The sequence below is a fragment of the Apodemus sylvaticus genome, chromosome 3 (genome assembly GCF_947179515.1).
Source record: "Apodemus sylvaticus chromosome 3, mApoSyl1.1, whole genome shotgun sequence".
NCBI classification, from domain to species: Eukaryota; Metazoa; Chordata; class Mammalia; order Rodentia; family Muridae; genus Apodemus; species Apodemus sylvaticus.
The window spans coordinates 159,692,974-159,714,986 of NC_067474.1; the positions used below are offsets into that span (position 1 = coordinate 159,692,974).

The 22,013-nt window shown below is 38.7% G+C and overlaps 2 protein-coding genes across 5 annotated transcripts in view; one reads left to right on the forward strand and one right to left on the reverse strand.

Annotated features, from left to right (window-relative positions):
- The window catches only part of LOC127681614 (zinc finger protein 665-like), a 233,961-nt gene that overhangs the window by 48,109 nt on the left and 163,839 nt on the right, over nt 1-22,013 (reverse strand). For 2 of the 3 annotated variants that reach the window (XM_052178082.1, XM_052178081.1), the window contains exon 2: nt 1,953-2,041. In XM_052178082.1, the coding sequence (XP_052034042.1) occupies nt 1,953-1,984 (32 nt within the window). In that variant the 5' untranslated portion in view covers nt 1,985-2,041. Of the gene's footprint in view, nt 1-1,952; nt 2,042-4,239; nt 4,405-22,013 lie in introns of those variants that run through there. The other variant, XM_052178083.1, reaches the window with a different exon arrangement.
- Nucleotides 8,178-22,013, forward strand: part of LOC127681600 (oocyte zinc finger protein XlCOF6-like) — a 1,434,619-nt gene continuing 1,420,783 nt past the window's right edge. The window contains exons 1-2 of one of the 2 annotated variants that reach the window (XM_052178049.1): nt 8,178-8,601; nt 10,263-10,350. The gene's annotated coding sequence lies outside the window, so the exon portion shown is untranslated. The remainder of the gene's footprint in view (nt 8,602-10,262; nt 10,351-22,013) is intronic. The other variant, XM_052178000.1, reaches the window with a different exon arrangement.

Sequence of the window (22,013 nt, forward strand, 5' to 3'; positions counted from 1 at the left end):
AACAAAAAAAAAACCAAAAAAACAAAAACAAAAAAACAAAAACAAAAGATACAATGAGGAAGAGAAAGAGACTGCACAGAAAACTTTTTTATTTTGGTTTTTCATAAGTGCAACTTTTCAATAAAAATTAACATCTAGATTAGATGAACAATTTTCAAATTTTTGAACCTTAAGTTAGATTTTAAAACATTTTGAAATGAAAAACTTACACATTTTGCACACAAATATTGTAATATGAATCAAATCCAACTCGATTTGAAAATATGTGAATCAAATTACAGTTTTAGAACTTAGTAATTCACATTTAAAGAAGTTAGCGCCTTGCTGAATTCAGCCTTTGTAAAAAAGAGGCTTAGTGCACATTTTAATGTTACATTGTGACAGTGTACCAATTATTGATATTTCACCTTATTAAACAAGATAATGTTCTTGAAACTTGATAAATAATAGCTAACCTCCTATGTCATGTAAAATTTCCAATGGAAACAGTTACATTGTGTAACAACACTTTCTATAGATTTCTTTCATATCTTAAAATTTTAACAGCAATCATTGTAATGATTGTATCCACAACAATTTATTAGAGGAAGATCAAACTTTATTGAAACAGCTTGCATACAAAATATATTGCACTAAAACAAAAAAATGTCAACATAAAATCCAATCTGCTGTTGCTAGTATGTACAAAGAATTAGTACATAATAGATTTATATTAATACATAATATAATTAGTACATATATGAATAGCACAGTTAATTTAAGTTAATTTAACACCAAGCAGAGCATTTCAGTGTGTCAGAGAAGAACCAGATTGAAAGAGTCAGCTGGGAGAAGAGTACTGGGAGCTGGAACAGCAGAGCAGCACCAGCCAGTTAAGAGTTGAGAATGAACAAAAAAGGGAATTATTCAGCAGGAAATTTCACAGACAGAAATCACTTTAGGTCTAGGTAAGATTGTACACAGGCTAGAGTCTTTCAGGCCTAAACCTAGGTAAATAAATGGACAGAGGCAGTAAGCCTCCCAGACAATAATTACAATTGGAAAATAAAAGTTACTTTACAGCCCTGTGGAAAAGCTAACACTGCTCAGTATAAAAGCTTTCTAGAATGTAAGAAGAGAAGAAACATACCTCAGAATACTAAGGAAAAGAGACTCAACCAAACAGTAGAGAAAAGATCAAAAGAAATTATTCTACTCTAATCAGGAATAACTCAACACAGTGCATCAGTGAGAACACAACTGAAGGACTAAATATCATTTAGACTGGACATAATATGTGATTCAGAAAGCAAATCCCATTGCTAGAGAAAACAACTCAGATCAGATCATTCACTGTCAACAAATATCCTGGATGGAGTCTATGGTGGTAGCATTCACAGTGTCAAAAACTACTATGCTAACTGGGGCAGGAGGCAGTTATTAAAGGCCATACCCAGATTTGTATCTTGTGTGCTACAATCATAATATGTTAGGTAAGGCATGGCCACTAGTATCCTGGTGGCAAGATGCTCTGTGGGTAACAGAAGATTTTCTTGTTCTAGATGAGCCCAGCTAGCTCCTCAGGGGGGGAAATGCAGATTAAACTGAGAATCTGCTAAAATCCAATAAGGAAAGTCACAGGCCCTAGGAGGGAAAACACTACTGATACTTGCTTCATCTATAAATGGCCCTTGTCACACCCATTGCCTGATCCAGATTTCAGTCTGGCTAAAAGAAACTTTGTTTTCAATGGGCAGCTGCTAATTCAGAGACTCAAAACTAATCAAATGTTGATATCAATTGACTGCTGACTGCACTGCCTGCCATGGGAAATACTCATCACATTTAATAATATTCTCAGTGAAATTTTCCAGGATAATAGATGAAATAGAATCTCACCAAGCCAAATTCATGTCCTCTTTCTACTGACACATGAGCCCAACCCGAACCTTAGTTCAATCCTTCTAACACACCTGGATCCTTGAGACTCCTTGGCCTTTTCCATTCAGGACTCTTAACAGTTGATTTATAGTTATGCAGTTTTGTTGGAGTAAACAGAGACCTGAAAACAGAAAATATTGATCAGAAAGAACCTGGAACGTTTCATGAGACAAAGATGAAAGATGTCAACACTAGGAAAAAGGATAAACATGAAGAAAAGAGAATAGATAATGAAAATGTCTCTTTTTATCTGAGGATTTCAGATTACCCTAGAGATGTGAGAGTTAGTCACATAACTAACAGAAATCCAGAGTCTTTTTCCCAGCATCTCAGAAGAGCAGCAAGGAAGAATGTAAAAACATATTGTCACACACTGAATCCAGATGGTTGAACTTCTCCAACAAGAGGTTTGTAAAGAAAGCCCTGAGTGCAGGGTCTAAGCATTCCCACACCTGCATGAAGTCCACATTGCAGAACTCAACAACCCATGAATGTGCACAGGCAGAGTGTTTTTCATGAACCAAGGAGACATTTTTCTTAAGTAAGTGAGCAATCATAATTATTTCAAATGAGCTGTCTAATTTTATCTTAATCTATACTTAGTTGTATCTCTATAAAAACATCTTGGCCTGATACTATCCTCTCACAGGACACTCTATAATTCTTGGAAGGATTCAAAGAAATTTAGGAGGAATGGCTAACTGGAGAGCCTCCTAACATCTCAATGCAGACTTTGTTGGCTCAGCACTGTCTTGGCTCCCGGTTCCTCTTTTGCCCAGCCCTCCACCCTCCTTGCTTATCCTCAATAACCCTCCCCTCCAGGACCTGGTTCAGTCTGTACACAACCATATATACTCAGACTGCTTCTCCCTCAGACTGAAAAGCCAAAAAGTATCCTCTAAGCACAGCCAGCCTACCAAAAAAAGTACCTTCTTGCAATAATGCAGACTGCATGTCTTTGGAAAATAATAAAGCCTCATAGGAAACCCGATGGCCTATAAAACCACCTGTAACATGTGACCAAAGTCCTCCTCTTGGTCAGGAAGTAAAAGTTATAAAGCTTGCCCCCATGGTGGAACTGTTTTTTCTCTGGCAACACTCAGGGTTAACAGAACCAACAACTTTCTTCTCCTTAGCAGTACTTGGCAGCAATCCTGTCTTCGTTTTTCATTCAAAGCTAAGGTGTAACATTAATAACTAAGCCTATGAAGACACATTTCTGAATGCTGTGTTTGCCTCAAAGACTGCATATACCTCAGTGTTAAATTAATGGGGAGTATAATTTTGCTTGGTTAATATTAATATTTACTCCTGTAGGACCTCCTTTTGAGGAGACCCCCACTCCATTCTCGGGATAGCATACACCCAAGGAAACACGAGGGACCGAATTGATGCAAACGCATGAGGTAGTTTATTATCAGAGCTCTGATCGACATGTATCTCACACAGGAGACAGAGGAGTCGATCCTGAGACTCAAAAGTTAGGGGTTTATATAGGAAAAGTAGGAAGGGGGGGGGGGAGTTGGCGCGGTCACATGATTTGCTGATTCAAACATTGGCGCAAGGTGGGTTTTTTTGGCATACGTGCAGGTCGGGCCGTCAGCAATGTAGGAGGACGGTTTATTTTTCTTAGCAGGAAGGTCGTTTTAAACTGCATCCAAGGACAGGAGACAGGAGACTCCAGTCCAGATAGTGTCTGACCCATAGGAGTTTTCCCAGGCATGCCCCTTATCTTTTATGGCCGGTCTGTTTGTGGAATGGCTCAACCACAACCTTGCTTCAAGCTTGTCCAGCATGCCCTGGCTCTAGTCTCCTTGCTGCCTCAACTATGGATTCTGAAAAGTCCCAACTCCCTTCACTCCCATGTGATGGTGTTTTATAACGAAAAGTTTCTAATTCAATCAAATCTGCAACGGTCCCCGTATGAAAAATATCTACAAAGCTCTCTCGGGATACCTATTCAGTTCCTTGGAGAAAGGGAAATGAAATGGTAAACGGACGAACAGGGGAGTTGGGAAAGCCTGAATGAATTTGAATTCGAGGAGCTTTATTAAGGTTTTTTTTTTTTTTAAAGAAACCCTCCTAGTATACAAACTGCGAATATGTCCAAGGATCTATGAGGCTATTTCAGAAAAAGATATTCTGGCAACCATAAAATAAACGAAAACTTCACCATAAACCCAGTTCATAGGATCTCAAGCTTCCTGATAACGGTAAGATACCCACAACACAATTGTGAGAGTGGCGGCAGAAAATGCACCCCTGCTCCACACCCCTGCTCCGCTCCTGCCCCTTTCCCAGCCCAACAGCTCCTCTGACCTGGCAGGGGACAGGACGAGCTGCTGAATGTCCTAGGAGGCGAGCACAGCAACTGCAGCTTAAAGAAGTTCTCCGGTTCTGCAAACACGAGGCACTCCTCTCCAACAATGACTTCCCGACCACGCCGCGGCCGAGAAACCCTGGGAATTCTGGAAGGGCGGGACTTCCTGTAACTTCCGCCCCCTTCCTCAGAGCCCCTCCTTCTGGACCCGCCTAATATTCCTCGGCACCCTGTAATTCTACACCCACCCTCGGGACCTTTCAATTTTTTGGCTTCCCAGTTTTATAAAGGGATTTTTATTGTTTTGTGATTTTTGCTTCGTTGCTTCCTTAATTATTCCTTTGTTTTAATTTTGTCTTTTTCTTAAAATCATCTAATCTTACAGGAGGCTCACACTCGCCATCAGGAAGCTCTCCTCCACTTCTGTTGCAGGCTGCCATCCACACTGCTTCCCCACAAGCTTGCTGCCAGACTAGACCAGAGCCAGATGTAATAAGACACTGCACCTGTGTACTGAACCCTTCACGTACAAGGAAATGTGGTGTTCTAGTAACATTAATAACATTCATACATAGGTTAAAAAAAATTAAAAAATATAATTTTTAGTTTTAATAACTGAAGATGATGGGAATTTTAATTAGAAGGTCGCGGTGCTGCAAGGACTTCAGTTAATACCTTCAGCTGCAAAGGAAGTAGATGTTGCATAGTTTCTTCCACTATGCCTGAAAGTCTCCTGTGAATGTGGAAACTGCAGTGATGATGCTTTCTTTTCTCCATCACATGTTTATTAGTTTGTGACATGTCCAGAGAACTGGTACCCAACACAGAGCATTGGTTACTACTGTGTCCATTAACCTGTGACAGCTCTAGCCTATGGAGACCCTTTGAGACTGGCTCTTGCCTGTGCCTCTATGATTTTCTGCCTTCAGAGGTCTGATTCTTGGGGGTTTTGTGAATCACCAAAGCTCTTCCATTAGGAAAGCCAATAACCACACCCTCACCTACATTCTGCCCATTTCCCACATCTTCTGTTTCCTTGGCTCCTTGATATTCTCAGGCCATAAAAACAGTCATTTTATAGTGAGGCAAACCATGTTTGTAGTTGCATAGACTGGGATTTTTTTTACATACTGTTTTGGTCAAAGTGACTGAGGTTTTGGATTTCAGAGTTTTATTTTACTGAAATCATTAATATTTCATATGCAGGCATTAGTATTTGTATCTGACAAATTCTAGTCTCACATTTCTGTTCTGTTTTTCTGCATTTTTCTGTGAAACATTTTGCTGGGTGCTGATAAAGAATATTATCTATGGGTTATTCATTATAAATGAAGATCTCAAAAAAACTAAACTGTCAAAGGGGAAGAAATTTTGTGTTCAACCCTGAATTTGTTAGTCAGAATGTGAAAGAATATGATTGATGTTTACTGGTTAGGTGATATATGTGTGGGGGTCTCTGCAAACACTAGGTGTAGCAGAGTAACAATCCATGAGACAAAAAAGAAATGTAGTTCAATACCACACTGTAAATATTTCACTACTGGTTGCGAGTGTGTTGTGGGTTATTGCCAATGAAATTCTTACAGCACTCATAGGAAAGTATTCCCAGTGCATGTGTTAACAGCTCTGAAGAAAAGGGTCTCCTGACAGTCAGAAGTTAAGATATACTACAAAGCCCCATGGAACACTCAACCACCCTTTCACTTTGTGAAGCTTGCAAAGCCCCTTCCCATAAGGAGGGCACTGCAACATAAGAGTCAATGTTCTTGCAGGCACCATTTAGACATCTTCATATACAATGAGTTGTATCAGTCCTGTTGTTAGCAATGAAGACTTATTGTCAGTTTGTGAAAAACAACTCCTTTTTATGTCAATGTTCTGCATTCTTTAGGTCTCTTTAGGAAACCATTTTGGCCATCAACTCAGCTAATATAACCTATTGGAAAATAAAAGATCAACTGAAATTCCATCTCTTTTAGTATTCAGAGACTTCATTAGAATCATCTACATACACTGTAAGATAGTAGTTTAAAAAAAGTTTGCAAACATCTTACTATGAAAACAGCCTGCAGACCTCCATGGAAGCTTGTATCATGGTGCTTTCCTAGGCATTGGCAGAACCGTAAGTGTGGCAATGTAGTATACAAATGATCTTACCTTCTAATAGATGGGGAATTTTCCTAGATCTCACAACCAGGGTTAATGCAACTTGAAGAAATTAAGATTTAAAACTGTGATCCTACTGTGTACTCAACTTGATGGTTTAGCATACTTTGTAAAGAACAATGTAAAACAAACTTTATTTTTCTTGGATTTTTCTTATCAACATTCAGAACTTAAATAGCTACCATGGCAATTCATGTAGTTTTTCATGTCCTGCGCAGAAATTGCATGGGTGTCATTTGCTGAATGCATGAAATAGAGTCTGACAGCAACCTTCCAAAATGAATGCACTGTCATGGGTATTGATTACTAAACAGCAATGTTTATAAAGGTTCATTGTCTTGATCACTTGGAGCCAGTCACCTAATCCTTTCTAAAACTCTGATACAGATTTCTTTACACTAGGCCATACCTTTCCCCATGTAATGGTTTTCTTGATGTTCAATAAACACTGCAAAGGTCTTTCCTAAGGCCAGCCATGGTGATAGAAACATCCAATAGACATGCATAGAGATTACACAGATAGACATAAACATGCAGACAGAAGATAGAAACACAAGGCAGCCGTCTGAAAGTTACAGATTCACCCTAACTGACAGACACACAGAGGATGGAAGAAAGCACAGGGAACATGAAGTAGAGAATTCAACTTTGGACTCACACTTAGTTAAATGCCTCTCAGGGAAAGGCTTTAAGTCTTACCTTAACTCACCTCAGATGCATTATTAATCACCTTTATGTTAATCCATCCATACATGCAGAATCAATTAACTTGTGACATAATTTTCTTTTTGCATAGGCACAATATAATAAAATACAAAATTCACCACGATGGGCAACAATTAGTGCTGCCATCTGAAACATGCCCATGGCCTCAGAACTGTGTTCTTTAAAAAAGACTGAAGCCTTGTGCTTCTGAACTCTCACCTCCATGCTGAGCTAGAATCCATTTTAACCTGTCACAATCATCACAACAGGTTTTGAACCTCACAGATTATATGAGTATCCTGGAACTCATTATAATAATGAAAAGAGTTGATATCCTAGCGATATTCTCTAAGGAGACTTGGATAATTCTCAAGTCTCCTTTCCCCAGCCTTTGCAGGTATGGAAGGGTGTACATAGAATATTATAGAGGACAATCAGGAAACCATCTATGAACGAATGGCTAAACAGTGCAGTATGTAATGTTGTTCTATTTCTAGCTTCCTCCCTCCCTCCCTCCCTCCCTCCCTCCCTTCCTTCCTTCCTTCCTTCCTTCCTTCCTTCCTTCCTTCCTTCCTTCCTTCCTTCTTTTGTTCCTTCCTTCTTTCTTTCTTTCTTTTGAAAAAAGTCTAGACAGTTTTCTAAAAGAGTTTCCTCATCCATCATTCTGTAAATATTATTGTGCCTTAAACTTACATAATTTTAATTCATCATTTTTTTGACTGAGGAGGCATTCTCTAACTTTTCTTCAAGTCTGATAATCTGTTTCCCCAAATTCTGATAATCTGTTTCCCACAAGTTCTCTATGAGTTATTATTATTCACCTTACTGCATTTTCTTTTCAGGATCTTTTATTTTTTGGTGTTTCTAATCACCCATTGAACTCAACATTCATAGCCTATGTTGTCCTCCTTTGCTTCAGGCATTTGCTGTAATTTTATTGCACGTGAATCATATTGTTCCTGTTCTCTTTCAGTAGATTTACATGGTTTACAAACTTTGATGTCTTTGATGATTACTCTGAGTTTTCAATTCTTTATCTAGGATCTCCTGTAAATTGCCCTCTATAGGGGATACATAAAAGGTTTATGGATTGATCCACGAACATTTTAACTTAGTTTTACTCTGTTTTGGGTATTTGTTCTAAATATAAGAATTCAGAGGGATTGCTGAATTGTGTGCAGATTTACACTGGGGGCTAGACTCGCGGAGTGAAGGTTTTGGCAGGATGAGATGTCACATATGTGGGTGTAGAATTACAGGAAGGTGTGGAATATTAAGCTGCTCCAGAAGGAGTGGCTCTGAGGAAGGAGGCGGAAGTGACAGGAAGTCCCGCCCTTCCAGAATTCCCTGGGTTTCTCTGCTGCATTGCGGTCCGGAAGTCATTGTTGGAGACGTGTGCCTCGTATTTGCAGAACCTGAAAACTTCCTTAAGCTGCAGTTGCTGTCCTGGCCTCCTAGTACATTCAGCAGCTCGTCCTGTCCCCTGCCAGGTCAGAGGAGCTGTTGGGCTGGGAAAGGGGCAGGAGCGGAGCAGGGGTGTGGAGCAGGGGTGCATTTTCTGCCGCCACTCTCACAGTTATGTTGTGGGTATCTTACCGTTATCAGGAAGTTTGAGATCCTGTGAACTGGGGTTTATGGTGAAGTTTTCGTTTATTTTATGGTTGCCAGAATATCTTTTTCTGAAATAGCCTCATAGATCCTTGGACATATTCGCAGTTTGTATACTAGGAGGGTTTCTTTAAAAAAAAAAAAAAAAAAAAAAAAAACCTCAATAAAGCTCCTCGAATTCAAATTCATTCAGGCTTTCTCAACTCCCTTGTTCGTCCGTTTACCATTTCATTTCCCTTTCTCCAGGGAACTGACTAGGTATCCCGAGAGAGCTTTGTAGATATTTTTCATACGGGGACCGTTGCAGATTTGATTGAATTAGAAACTTTTCGTTATAAAACACCATCACATGGGAGTAAATATTAACATTAACCAAGCAAAATTATACTCCCCATTAATTTAACGTTGAGGTATATGCAGTTTGATGTAAACACAGCATTCAGAAATGTGTCTTCATAGGCTTAGTAATTAATGTTACACCTTAGCTTTGAATGAAAAACAAAGAGTGGATTGCTGCCAGGTACTGCTAAGGAGGAGAAAGTTGTTGGTTCTGTTAACCCTGAGTGTTGCCAGAGAAAAACCAGTTCCACCATGCGGGCAAACTTTATAAATTTTACTTCCTGACCAAGACAAGGACTTCGGTCACATGCTACAGGTGGTTTTATAGGCCATTGGGTTTTTCTATGAGGCTTTATTACTTTCCAAAGACATGCAACCTGCAGCATTGCAAGAAGATACTTTTTTGAGGAGGCTGGCTGTGCTTATAGGATACTTTTTGGCTTTTTAGTTTGAGGGAGAAGCAGTCAGAGTATCTGCTTGGGTACAGACTGAACCAGGTCCTGGAGGGGGAGGGTTATTGAGGATTAGCAAGGAGGGTGGAGGGGCTGGGCAAAAGAGGAACCAGGAGCCAAGACAAAGCTGAGTCAACAAAGTCTGCATTGAGATGTTAATAGACTCTCCAGTTAGCCATTCCTCCTAAATTTCTTTGAATCCTTCCGAGGATTACTGAGCATCCTGTGAGAGGATAGTATCAGGCCAAGATGTTTTCATTGATATACAACTAAGTATGCATTAAGACAAAATTAGACCGCTCATTGAAATAGTTATGATTGCTCACTTACTTAAGAAAAATGTCTCCTCGGTTCATGAAAAGCACTCTGCCTCTGCACATTCATGGGTTGTTGAGTTCTGCATTATGGACTTCATGCAGATGTGGGAATGCTTAGACCCTGCACTCAGGGCTTTTTTTTACAGACCTCTTGTTGGAGAAGTTCAACCATCTGGATTCAGTGTGTCACAATATGTTTTGTACATTCTTCCTTGCCACTCTGCTGAGTTGCTGGGAAAAAGACTCTGGATTTGTGTTAGCTTTGTGACTGACACTCACATCTTTAGCATAATCTGAAATCCTCAGATAAAAAGAGATATTTTCATTATATATTCTCTTTTCTTCACGTGTATCCTTTTTCCTAGTTTTGACATCTTTCATCTTTATCTCATGAAACATTCCAGGTTCTTTCTGATCAGTATTTTCTGTTTTCAGGTCTCTATATGCTCGAACAAAACTGCATAACTATAACTCAACTCTAAGAGCCCTGAATGGAAAAGGCCAAGGAGTCTTAAGGATCCAGGTGTGTTAGAAGGATTGAACAAGGGATGGGTTGGGGCTCACCTGTTAGTAGAAAGAGGACATGAATTTTCTTTTGCCACATTCTCTTTCATCTATTGTAAGACCCCCCAAAACCGAGGGTGCCCCAGCATCCCACACCTTGGAAGGCGACACCCAAATCACTCGCGAGAAACGGTCTCCATGCAATAGCATGAGGATTTCTTTATTCCAGAATTCTGGGTTCCACAGCCGTACTCCACGCAGGGGTAGAGGACTGAGGACCCGATGCAACTGAAGTCAGGGATATTTAAAGGGGAAAAATCTCAAGACAAGGGTTGGAGGACACAATTCACAAGGCAAGGGGTGGAGGACAAAACAAGCATGGAATGGGGAAGTAAAGAATGAGGAAGTAAGGAAGGTTAGAGATTATCTGGAGCAAACCTCCTTGGGCATTTTATAGTTTATAGTGGGCTATCTTTCTCTAGCTGAAAGCAGAAAAACAAGTTACTCTGTGCTGGCCTAGTTGTTTAGAGGTCTAAAAACATTGAGTTGGGCGTCTCTCACTATGATCCTGGAAAATTTCACTGAAAATATCATTAGATGTGATGGATATTTTCCATGGCAGCAGTGCAGTCAGCAGTCAGTCGATGTCAACATTTGATTAGTTTTGAGTCTCTGAATTAGCAGCTGCCCATTGAAAACAAAGTTTCTTTTAGCCAGACTGAAATCAGGATCAGGCAATGGATGTGACAAGGGCTCTTTATAGATGAAGCAAGGATCAGAAGTCTTTTCCCTCCTAGGGCCTGCAACCTTCCTTATTGGATTTTAGCAGACTCTCAGTTTAATCTGTATTATTTTCCCCCTGAGGAGCTAGCTGGGCTCATCTAGAACAACAAAATCTTCTGTTACTAACAAGAACATCTTGCTACCAAGATACTAGTGGCCATGCCTTACCTGACATATTATGATTGTAGCACACAAGATACAAATCTGGGCATGTCCTTTAATAACTCTTCTTCTATCCCAGTTCGCATAGCAGTTTTTGCCACTGTGAATGCTACCACCATAGACTCCATCCAGGATATTTATTAATTTATTTATTATGATCCAAGCTGAGTTGTTTTCTCTAGCAATGGGATTTGCTTTCTGAATCACATATTCTGTCTAGTCTAAATAATATTTAGTCCTTCAGTTGAGTTCTCACTGATGCACTGTGTTGAATTATTCCTGATTAGAGGAGAATAATTACTGTTGATCTTTACTGTACTGTTTGGTTGAGTCTCTTTTCCTTAGTATTCTGAGGTATGTTTCTTCTCTTCTTACATTCTAGAAAGCTTTTATACTGAGCAGTGTTAGCTTTTCCACAGGGCTGTAAAGTAACTTTTATTTTCCAATTGTAATTATTGTCTGGGAGGCTTACTGCCTCTGTCCGTTTATTTACCTAGGCTTAGGCCTGAAAGACTCAACCTCTATACAATCTTATCTAGACCTAGAGTGTTTTCTGTCTATGAAATTTCCTGCTGAATAAGCTCTCCCTTTTTTGTTCATTCTCAACTCTTAACTGGCTGGTGCTGCTCTGCTGTTCCAGCTTAAACTCCTGTCCCAGCTGACTCTTTCAATCTGGTTCTTCTCTGAGACACTGAAATGCTCTGCTTGGTGTTAAATTAATTGTGCTGATCTTATATGTACTAATTCTATTATGTACTAATATAAATCTGTTATGTACTAATTCTTTGTACATACTAGCAACAACAGATTGGATTTTATGTTGACATTTTTTGGTTTTAGTGCAATATACTTTGTATGCAAGCTGTTTCAATAAAGTTTGATCTTCCTCTGATAAATTGTTGTGGATACAATCATTACAATGATTGCTGCTAAAATTTTAAGATAGGAAAGAAATTTATAGAAAGTGTTACACAATGTAACTGTTTCCATTGGAAATTTTACATGTCATAGGAGGCTAGCTATTATTTATCAAGTTTCAAGAACATCTTGTTTAATAAGGTGAAATATCTATAGTTGGTACACTGTCACAATGTAATATTAAATTGTGCACTAAGCCTCTTTTTGACAAAGGCTGAATTCACCAAGGTGCTTACTTTTTTAAATGTGAATTACTAAGTTCTAAAACTGTAATTTGATTCACATATTTTAAATCGAGTTGGAGTTGATTCATATTAGAATATTTGTGTGCAAAATGTGTAAGTTTTTCATTTCAAAATGTTTTTAAAATGTTATTAAAGTTTCAAATATTTGAATATTGTTCATCTTATCTAGATGTTAATTTTTATTGAAAAGTTGCACTTATGAAAAAGCAAAATTAAAAAAAAAAGTCTTCTGGGCAGTCTCTTTCACTTGCTCATTGTATCTTTTTATTTGTTTTCTTTTTTTGTTTTTTTGTTTTTTGTTCTTTGTTTTTCTGAGACAGGGTTTCTCTGTGTAGCCCTGGCTGTTCTGGAACTCAGTCTGTAGACCAGGCTGACCTTGAACTCAGAAATCCACCTTCCTAGGCCTCCCAAGTGCTGGGATTGCAGGTATGTGCCACCACTGCCTGGCCTTGCTCATTGTATCTTTAATTGGGACTACCATGTTTTCTCTTCAGTCTGGCAATATAAAATCTCTCCCAGTAAAACTGTTTTCTTCTCCTTCTGTTGCCCTGCTCTGTCAGCTGTACTGTACTGCTGCCCGTGCACTCTACTGTGTTCCTTTACTATTCTCTTCTTCCTGTACTGACTTTCTCTCCCTTAAATAGCTTCCCTTTCCTCTCTCAATTCAGGAGAGTTGCAGATATCCTGTTCTGTCAGATCTTTCTGTGACATTTCACATTTTCTGGTATTCAATTAGACAACACTTTCAAACATGGGAGCCTCTTTTTACTTAGTAACTGCACTTTTGTTGTTTGAGATTAAAGTGAATACCAAGGGCTTGCTTTCAGTCCAGTCATAGTGATTAAAGTTGTGTGCCAGTGGCTGAACCACACCCTAAGTCGGAACAGTTTCAAACATCCTTCTATAATATTTTGTCAGTTTAGTTATGTAGAATTTCTTCTTCCTGATCTGAAAACCAAGATGAACAAATAATGCTCTTCATTATGTAGATATATGCTTTATCTATTCTTACTTCTACCAAGTATTTTATTGTGAACTCCTTTGATGATTAGTCAATGACATTTTTCTTTGTGAGATTGTATTTCTTAGGATTTGTAATCTAGAAGGTTTGCTGGCATTGTGAGTAGCAAAGTATGATTCACATTGTTCTTCATTCCTTGTGTGCAATAGAGTTTCAGTATGTTGTACATGAGGAATATGTCCGAGTTTTCTTGTATCCATTCATTCTTCACAAGATATGTCTTATTTCCTATGACCTCAAGAAAAATGTATGCCTTATTCTTTTGTGCTTATTTCCATCAGTTTATTATCTAGGTAGTTTTTTGACTTAACAAACATGTCTTAATGTATTACTATGTTCAAATGTACCTTATACACTGTCAATAGTAGTAGCTACTTTCAGGATTTAACATTACAGTTGGTCGTAATTTTCTCTCAGGGCTTCGAAAATGTTATTCCTTGCTCTCCTGATTTTACTAGTGTATGCTAATAGAATGTTGCCTATTTGATGGTAAGGAACAGGTCAAGAAACTGAAAAGGGATGTACACTGTCACAGCACATAGATGTGACAATGGGCAGATAGATCTGGGAGTCCATGAATCCAATCTCTGAGAGACTTTCCTAGGGAATGCTAGGCTTGAATGCTATGGTCTTCTAGTAGTCAAGAGTCCCAATGTCTGAACACTACACAATTATATTTGAATTTATCTACTTTAAAAGATTGTGATAAAACAAGTGGTAGTAAATGTTGACTGGAAGATGCAAAAGTGTGGAATTTCTATTCATTCTATTCATAATCAGGTGTGTATTTGAGGAAATGTCAGTTCTAAGATTTAAAGTTGAAGCCCTAGTGTTCAGATAGATCTCATGGTGGAAGTGTGTAAACCCATGGGTTATTCTTCCCATTCTAGTATTTGCTCTTTTTCTGTCTCCATGACGTGGAAGATGTACTTTTTACATGATACACATAGAAAAAGTAATTACATCAAACATTCATTTTATATGTATACTACTGTTTGAAATTAAATCAGCACTGCATCTGTCACCAGAGCAGGAATTTTTGATCCGTTGCTGGAAGAATTGTCAGCAATACTCAGCCTATATGTTACAAGCAAGAATCATAAAGTGACATGCTTTGAAAAATGTCCTAATTACTCCCTGAAAATTCATGTATTCCTATGCCCATGTTTACTACCCACTTGATGCTGTCTACAAATGCCCAGAGCATCAAATTTTACATATTTTAAATTTATAACAGCATTATATTTTCCCCTGCATCACCAATTTCTATTTTAGAATAATTCCTGTTGTCAGTAAATTTTCTACCATATGAATTAGTGATTATACTATTTTTTCATGCATAGTACAATTGTTAGAATATTTACAGAGAAACATTCTGGTAGAGTATTTGCATTATCTGGTTTCTTTGCTATTCCAGATGGTGCAAAGCTCCTAGAATTTATTTTAATCTGTGCTATGTAAATCCCTAGTGTGTCCCATCCCTTGTTATTCATGTTTTCATTACATCCTTGTTTCATGTATGTTCTGAGGCAGGTTTTGGATGGGTCTCCATGCTGTCATATGTTCATAAGTCTGTGTTCATGTTACATGACAATATGTGTTTCCATAACGCCACTTCCTGCTTTCTTAGAGCCTTGCCTAGGACCCTACTGCTGGCTGTTTACTCAGCATTATCTGAATTGTCAGTTTTCCTTTATAAACCATGTTTTTCTGACTTAGGCTGAAAGCACTACCATGTTATTGTGTAGACAGGACAATTTAAATGCATATCCACTATTTCTACATATAGCAGTATGTAAGTTATATATTCCCTTTGCGGCCTGTAATTTTTTTTTTTTTTTTTTTTTTTTTTTTAGATTTTTGAGACAGGGTTTATCTGTGTAGTCCTGGCTGTCATGGAACTCACTCTGTAGACCAGGCTGGCCTGGAACTCAGAAATCTGCCTGCCTCTGCCTCCCAAGTGCTGGGATCACAGGCGTGCGCCACCACGCCCGGCTTGGGACTGTAATCTTTAGAGTGATTTTGACCAGCTTCAAGTGCCATATCTGAATTTCTGTTGTAGGCTGACCTCATTTCAAATCAGTAAGTTTCTGTTACCTACTTGTCACTACTACAGTGGTAGACATACATTGTCAAATAGTTTGGTATTACAGTACTAGCATCCGGGAACTAGGGGGAGTGATTAATGACTCCTTACCCCCATAAGCCTACAGAGCCCTTTTTTAGCAGTTTGTAAGCTAAACCATCATATTCCAGATCCTTTTAGACACTGAGTGGTCTTCTGACTTCTCAGACTATTCTTTTTTTTTTTTTTTTTTTTTTTTTTTTTGGTTTTTCTGAGACAGGGTTTTTCTGTGTAGCCCTGGCTGTCCTGGAACTCACTCTGTAGGTCAGTCTAGCCTGGAACTCAGAAATCTGCCTGCTTCTGCCTCCCAAGTTTTGGGATTAAAGGCATGCACCACCACTGCCCAGCACTCAGACTATTCTTTAGGAATGTATAAAGCCGAATGATATTTTAAGTCTTGCTCTTTGTAAGCGCTGCTGCACTGTGATAAGATAGTGTGGAGACTTTGCACATCCTTGTCTGTCTTCTGAATAGAGTCGAATAATCACGGATGTCTTTAGTTTGTGTAATGATAGGTTTTGTATGTTGGCTATATCTTCATCATACTCAGTGATTTTCCTTCTCTTCCACAGTATTCTCTGTGTAAGATTATTGTGGGACTTGTAAAAGAAATGTGTGAACTCATTGCTGCATCTGTTTAGTCCTCAGACCGTGTTAGGAGAAATACTAAAAGTTTGGGTTTCCACACCTGCTTATTGCCTGACCTAGTGTTATGACATAGAAAGTTGTCTTGTTTACTTGTTCCCAGGATATCTTTATTTTCCTTGTTAATTCTCATTAATTGTGTATGACATTCCACAGCACTCCCTCATCTGCTATTTCCCAGTTTCAATATAAAATCATGAGGCAAGGGCATCGAAAGTTATTACCCGTATACCTTAAATGCCAAGAGAGACTTGACATGAGAGAATAATAAGTTCAATGTAATTTGCTGAATACTTGCTTATACCATGATCATGACAACTTTGTGTAGCAGTAGTTTGTGTGATGTTTGTGTGTGTGTGTGTGTATGTATAGATATGTATGTATGTATTTATATCAGGAGACCCTTGTCATTACTGTCGTTTGGAACTACAGAACTACTACATAGTTAACAGAGAGAATCTTTGTCTATACTCCAAGACAACAGGACACACATACAACATAGATATACTGTATCTGCCTGGTAGAATGAAATGGAATCTCATCAAAAAGTCAGGTATTGTATTCTATTATGATGACCAATGAAACACCATTCAATTCTAGGTATCAATCATTGTAGTCACTAGCACTTTGTCCTTGATTCTAGACCCAGGAAGTGAAATTCTGAGTAATAATGTTTTACAGCAGGTATGCCCGTGCTCTGCATTCGTGCCTGATGCTTGCTGACATTAGAAAGAGGCCTCAGAATATACTCATATTCCTTATCACCTGTGCTAGCTGGTTTTGTGTGTCAACTTGACACAGGCTGGAGTTATCACAGAGAAAGGAGCTTCAGTTGGGGAAGTGCCTCCATGAGATTCAGCTGTTGGGCGTTTTCTTGGTTAATGACTGATGGGGCCCAGCTCACTGTGGGCTGCTATTCTTGGATTCAATAAGAGAGCAGGCTGAGCAAGCCAGGGGAAGCAAGTCAGGAAGAAACATCCCTTTATGGCCTCTGCATCAGCTCCTGCTTCCTGACCTGCTTGAGTTCCAGTCCTGACTTCTTTTAGTGATGAACAGCTGTGTGGAAGTGTAAATAGAATAAACCCTTTCTTCCCCAACTTGCTTCTTGGTCATGATTTTTTGTGCAGGAATAGAAATCCTAAGACACCACCCAAAATATGTCACTTCATGCTCTCATGTATGTAGAAATGTTGACAAGATTCCTTGTAGTATCATTTTGCTTTTAATGACATTTTATGTGGTTTAGCATTGTCCATTATGTAGTTGTAGTAATTTCATCTTTGTATTTTTCAAACCCTGTTGTGAAATTTCTTTTTTTTTAAAAGATTTATTTATTATTATATGTAAGTGCACACCACAAGAGGGTGTCAATGTCATTACTGATGGTTGTGAGCCACCATGTGGTTGCTGTGATTTGAACTCAGGACCTTTGGAATAGCAGTCTGTGCTCTTAACAGCTGAGCCATCTCACCAGCCCACCAATGTGAAATTTTAAGAAGAGTTCCATTATTTGAAAGTAGGAGAAGAACAAAACAAAAAAAAAAATGAATTCTACTCTGGTAAACACTCCAGAGGTCGGTGTGCTGTCTAAAGTTTTTGAAAACTTTTTCATTCAGAACATTCAGTAGTTCTATTATCTATATGTGGTCATGTTTTCTAAAGGACTTATTTTGTATGATCTTCATTTTCTTCTGGGAAGAGGAAATTTTAATGGTTAGGTCTTTCACATATAAAACACCATTATATTTTCCCTGATTTTTTTTTTTTTTTTACTGTGAAGACATACAATTTTCATGGACTGAAGCCACTGAGGAGGATCAAAGACACAGTGTAGAAGTCACTAAGTTATAAAGTGCCTGTGACATCTCTCCTAACCTTGTATTTTATTAACTGAAAAATAATGTTCTAGAGTGGAAGTGTCTTAGATAAATTATCTGGGACTTTCATGTGTGTCCTGGCACTATATATGCCATATGTCACTAAGCTATTTACTACATCCATTCCCCCATTTCTTGTCAGAAAAGAGTGTACTTCTCTTCCATTTAAGAGAAAACCCTGTAGTTTTACATTCCTGTTTTCCCTAGTGGTTATCTATGACCACAGGTTACTTTTGCCCTCTACAGATAAAAATACATTTTATGGATGTTTCTAGTTCTTAGGATGTTAGTGTACATTTTATGGATGTTTCTAGTTCTTAGGATGTTAGTATTGTGTTAGTGTAAATGGACAGACAGTGAAATGATGTTTTCTAGAATATAAATTATGTAGTCCAGGTATCCAAAGTGTGATTACATTGCATGACTCTATAGACATAAAATAAGCAAGTGCTGCTGGCCTAATCTCAGTATTCAGTAAACTGGGGCAGGTTTATTCCTGTTTGTGTAGGTGTCCTATCTTGGTCAGTTGAAGGCAGTGACCTAATCCTTTAATGATTTCTCTTAGAGTATCCCATTCCTTCCCCATGTGATGCTTTTCTTGCTGTTCCATAAAGTCTGCAAAGCTTTTTCTTAAGTCCAGCTAGAAAGACAGAAACAGGCAACAGAGAGACACGTTCAGAGTACACTGTAGACACAGAGAGAGAGAGAGAGAGAGAAGACACAGAGATAGATTTAGAAGACAGTCTTGAGGTATTCAAGATTCAAACTTGTACAACCAACAGGATGGAAGGCACAGGGAGCACGAAGTAGAGAATTGCAATTTTGATGAACTCTTTGATAGATACCTCTAAGGGTATGGCTTTCATTTCTTTCTGTAACTTAGCTCAGATGTATTATTAATCATCAATATGTTTAATCTATTCACATATGCAGCATCAATTAGCAGATGCCATCTTTTTTTTTTTTTTTTTTTTGAGTAAGCATAATATGGGAAAGAATAAAACTCACCTCTGTGGAAAATAAGGATCCCTGCCACCTGAATGGCATCCATGGTCTCAGAACCATGCACTTTGAGGTCAGACTCCCAGGTCTGGGCTTGTGTTTTTGCGCTCTCACTTCCATGATGAGCTGGATTCAGTTTTATCCTGTCAAAATCATCATAACAGTTTTGAACCTCAGTAGTCTCCTATGAAACCTGGGCTTCATTATAATCATGAAAAGCGTTGATTTCCTAGCTAGAATCTCTAAAGAGACTTGGGTAATTCTGGAGACTCTTCCCTAGCCTACGCAGATACACATGTATGTGCATTGAAAAGTATAGAGAACAATCAGGAATCAATCTATGAACAAATGGTTAAACAGTGTTGTATTTATTATAGTTCTATTTGTAGTTGCGGTTTGTTTATTTGTTTTTAGAAAATTCTGGAGACTTTTTCCAAGGCATTTCTCCATTTTACTCCACCCCCACACTACAAGCAGTAAATATTATTGTGCCATTATTTCAATTCATCATTTTCGTTGACTGAGGTATTCTAGCAATTATACCATTCAAGCCTGATATTTGTTTCTCACAGGAAGGTTTAGAGTTATTTTTCATCAGCTCACAGCATTTTCATTTCCCTTTTCATTTCATTTTTGGGGTTATTTCTACCTACTTATTGAACTCAATTTTCCTATCTAAGTTGTCCTCGTTTCCTTCAGATATCTGTTATTATTTTCTTGTCCACGAATCATTTTGTCCCTGTCTTCTCTGATTTTCGTTGATCGTAACTCTGGGTTTTCAGTTCTTCATCTTGGATATCATATAAATTGTTTTCATTAGGGAATATATATATATATACATGGTCTATACTTTGAGACTAGGACATTTTATCTTAGCTTTACTTCATTTTGGACATAAGTTGTGAGTATCACAATTTAGAGGCCCTGTTCTCTTTTTTTCGGGCGTGTTTTTAGCCCAGGAGTTTGGTATCTCAGTGTGAGAATTTCCGCAACATAACATGGATCTGAATGGGTCAGAACCCAGGTGCATTGTCATACTGCATCCAGTTCTGGTCTGGAATGGCCCCACAGCTTCTGTGGGGAAGCTGTATTCACTGCTGTAGTTGTGTGGAAGTCAGGCTGCAAAAGAGTTGGGGGAGTGGTTCCTTGGTGCGGGGAGGGCATTCCTGCCTGATTAGATGCATTTAGGAAAACAACAAAACAAGCAATGAAGGAAGCAAGCAAGGAAAAACAATCAATCAATCAATCAATCAATCAAACAAACAAACAAACAAACCCAGCTGAGAGGTACTGGGGAGCTAAGTCATTAAAAGAGTCCTAAGCAGGTGGGTTCAGAAGAAACGTAACAGGAAGCTGCAGTATATTGGGTGCCTCCGGAAGGAGTTGTCCCAAGGAACCAGGCAATAGTGACAGGAAATCGCATCACTCCAGCATTCCCTGTGTGTCTTGGCTGTCCTCATGGTCAGGAAGTCTGGGGGGAAACTAGACCTAAGGATTTGACATACTCAAAATTTCTGCAAGTTTCAGTTGCTGTGTGGGCCTTCCTAGAGAGTCACCAGCGATGAGTCTGTTCTGGAACCTGCCCATTATGATAAACTGGCAGGGGTAAAGCAGGTGTGTGACACAGGTGCATTTTTTGTTGCCACTCTCACTATTCTGTGGTGCATGTCTTACAATTGTCAGGAAGTTTGAGATCCTATTGAGGTATGAGAAACCTGAGTGGAAGGCCATAGATGTAATTTTAGACAAAACAAAACAAACAAACAACCAAACAAAAAACAGGTCTCAATTTGAGATATATCCAGCCAGCTACAGCTGCTGGGACTTACTGGCCCTACTACATTATTTCCTGAGTTCTTTCCCTGAAAGAGATAAGAATCCTGCTCAGTCAGCTAACCTGCTGCATCACGGCAGGTTTACATACTGAGCAGGAATATGCACTGGGATGAAATACATCAGTCAAGTCCTGGTGATCTTTGTGGTTTCAATATCTGGGCATAACAATATGAGCTAGGGTTCACTGTAAGGTTTTAATCAATGTTATGATTTCCTGAACATTCCTCTAAAATAACCTTGTATGTCATATGCAGTATCTGTAATTTGTACATGGAGATTGTCTTTGGTAAAGTCTTAACAGAGCTCTTCAAATTAAAATTCATCCATTCTTTCTTAACTCTTGTGTTCCTCCATTTGCCACTTTAAGAGATTAGCCTTTTGCCAGGAGAATGAATTCATATGCATCCCCAGAGTGCTTTGTAGATATTAGTCATATGAGGATCCACTGCAATATGTACATTGCAAAGCACCTCCACAGTGACTATAGGTATTCATATTTATTGTGTAAAGTTATATCACATTTTTTTTATCAATCTATCAATTAATTTTACAGTGAGGTATGGGCATTCTGTAATGTAAGTACTCCATTTAGAAATGTGTCTTCATGGTTAGATATTAGTGTTACACCTTAGGACTGAATGAAACAGAAAGACCTGGTAGTAGTAAGGTATGGCCGAGTAGAAGACATATTTTAGGTTCTGGTAACTCTGAGTGTTGCCAGGAAAAAACAATCCCAGCATGCAAGCAAGCTTTATTTATCAGATCTGGAGACACTCGAGAAGTAGAGGCCAGCCATGAACACGTGGAGATAGGGCAAAAAGAATGGGTAAGGGAGGCAGGAAGAGAAGTGTCCCAGAGGGCAACAGAGAAGCAAGAAGGAAGCAAGAGATCCAGAGAGAGGGGAGGGTCCAGCAGCCCCTTTTATACTGAGTCAGCCTACCTGGCTGTTGCCAAGTAACTATGGAGGTGGAATTTAGGCAGAATGCTAACAGGTCTCCCCTGTTAGTAGGAAGAAGACAGGAATTTGGTTTAGGCCGATTCTATTTCCAATAATGATTCTGAAAATTT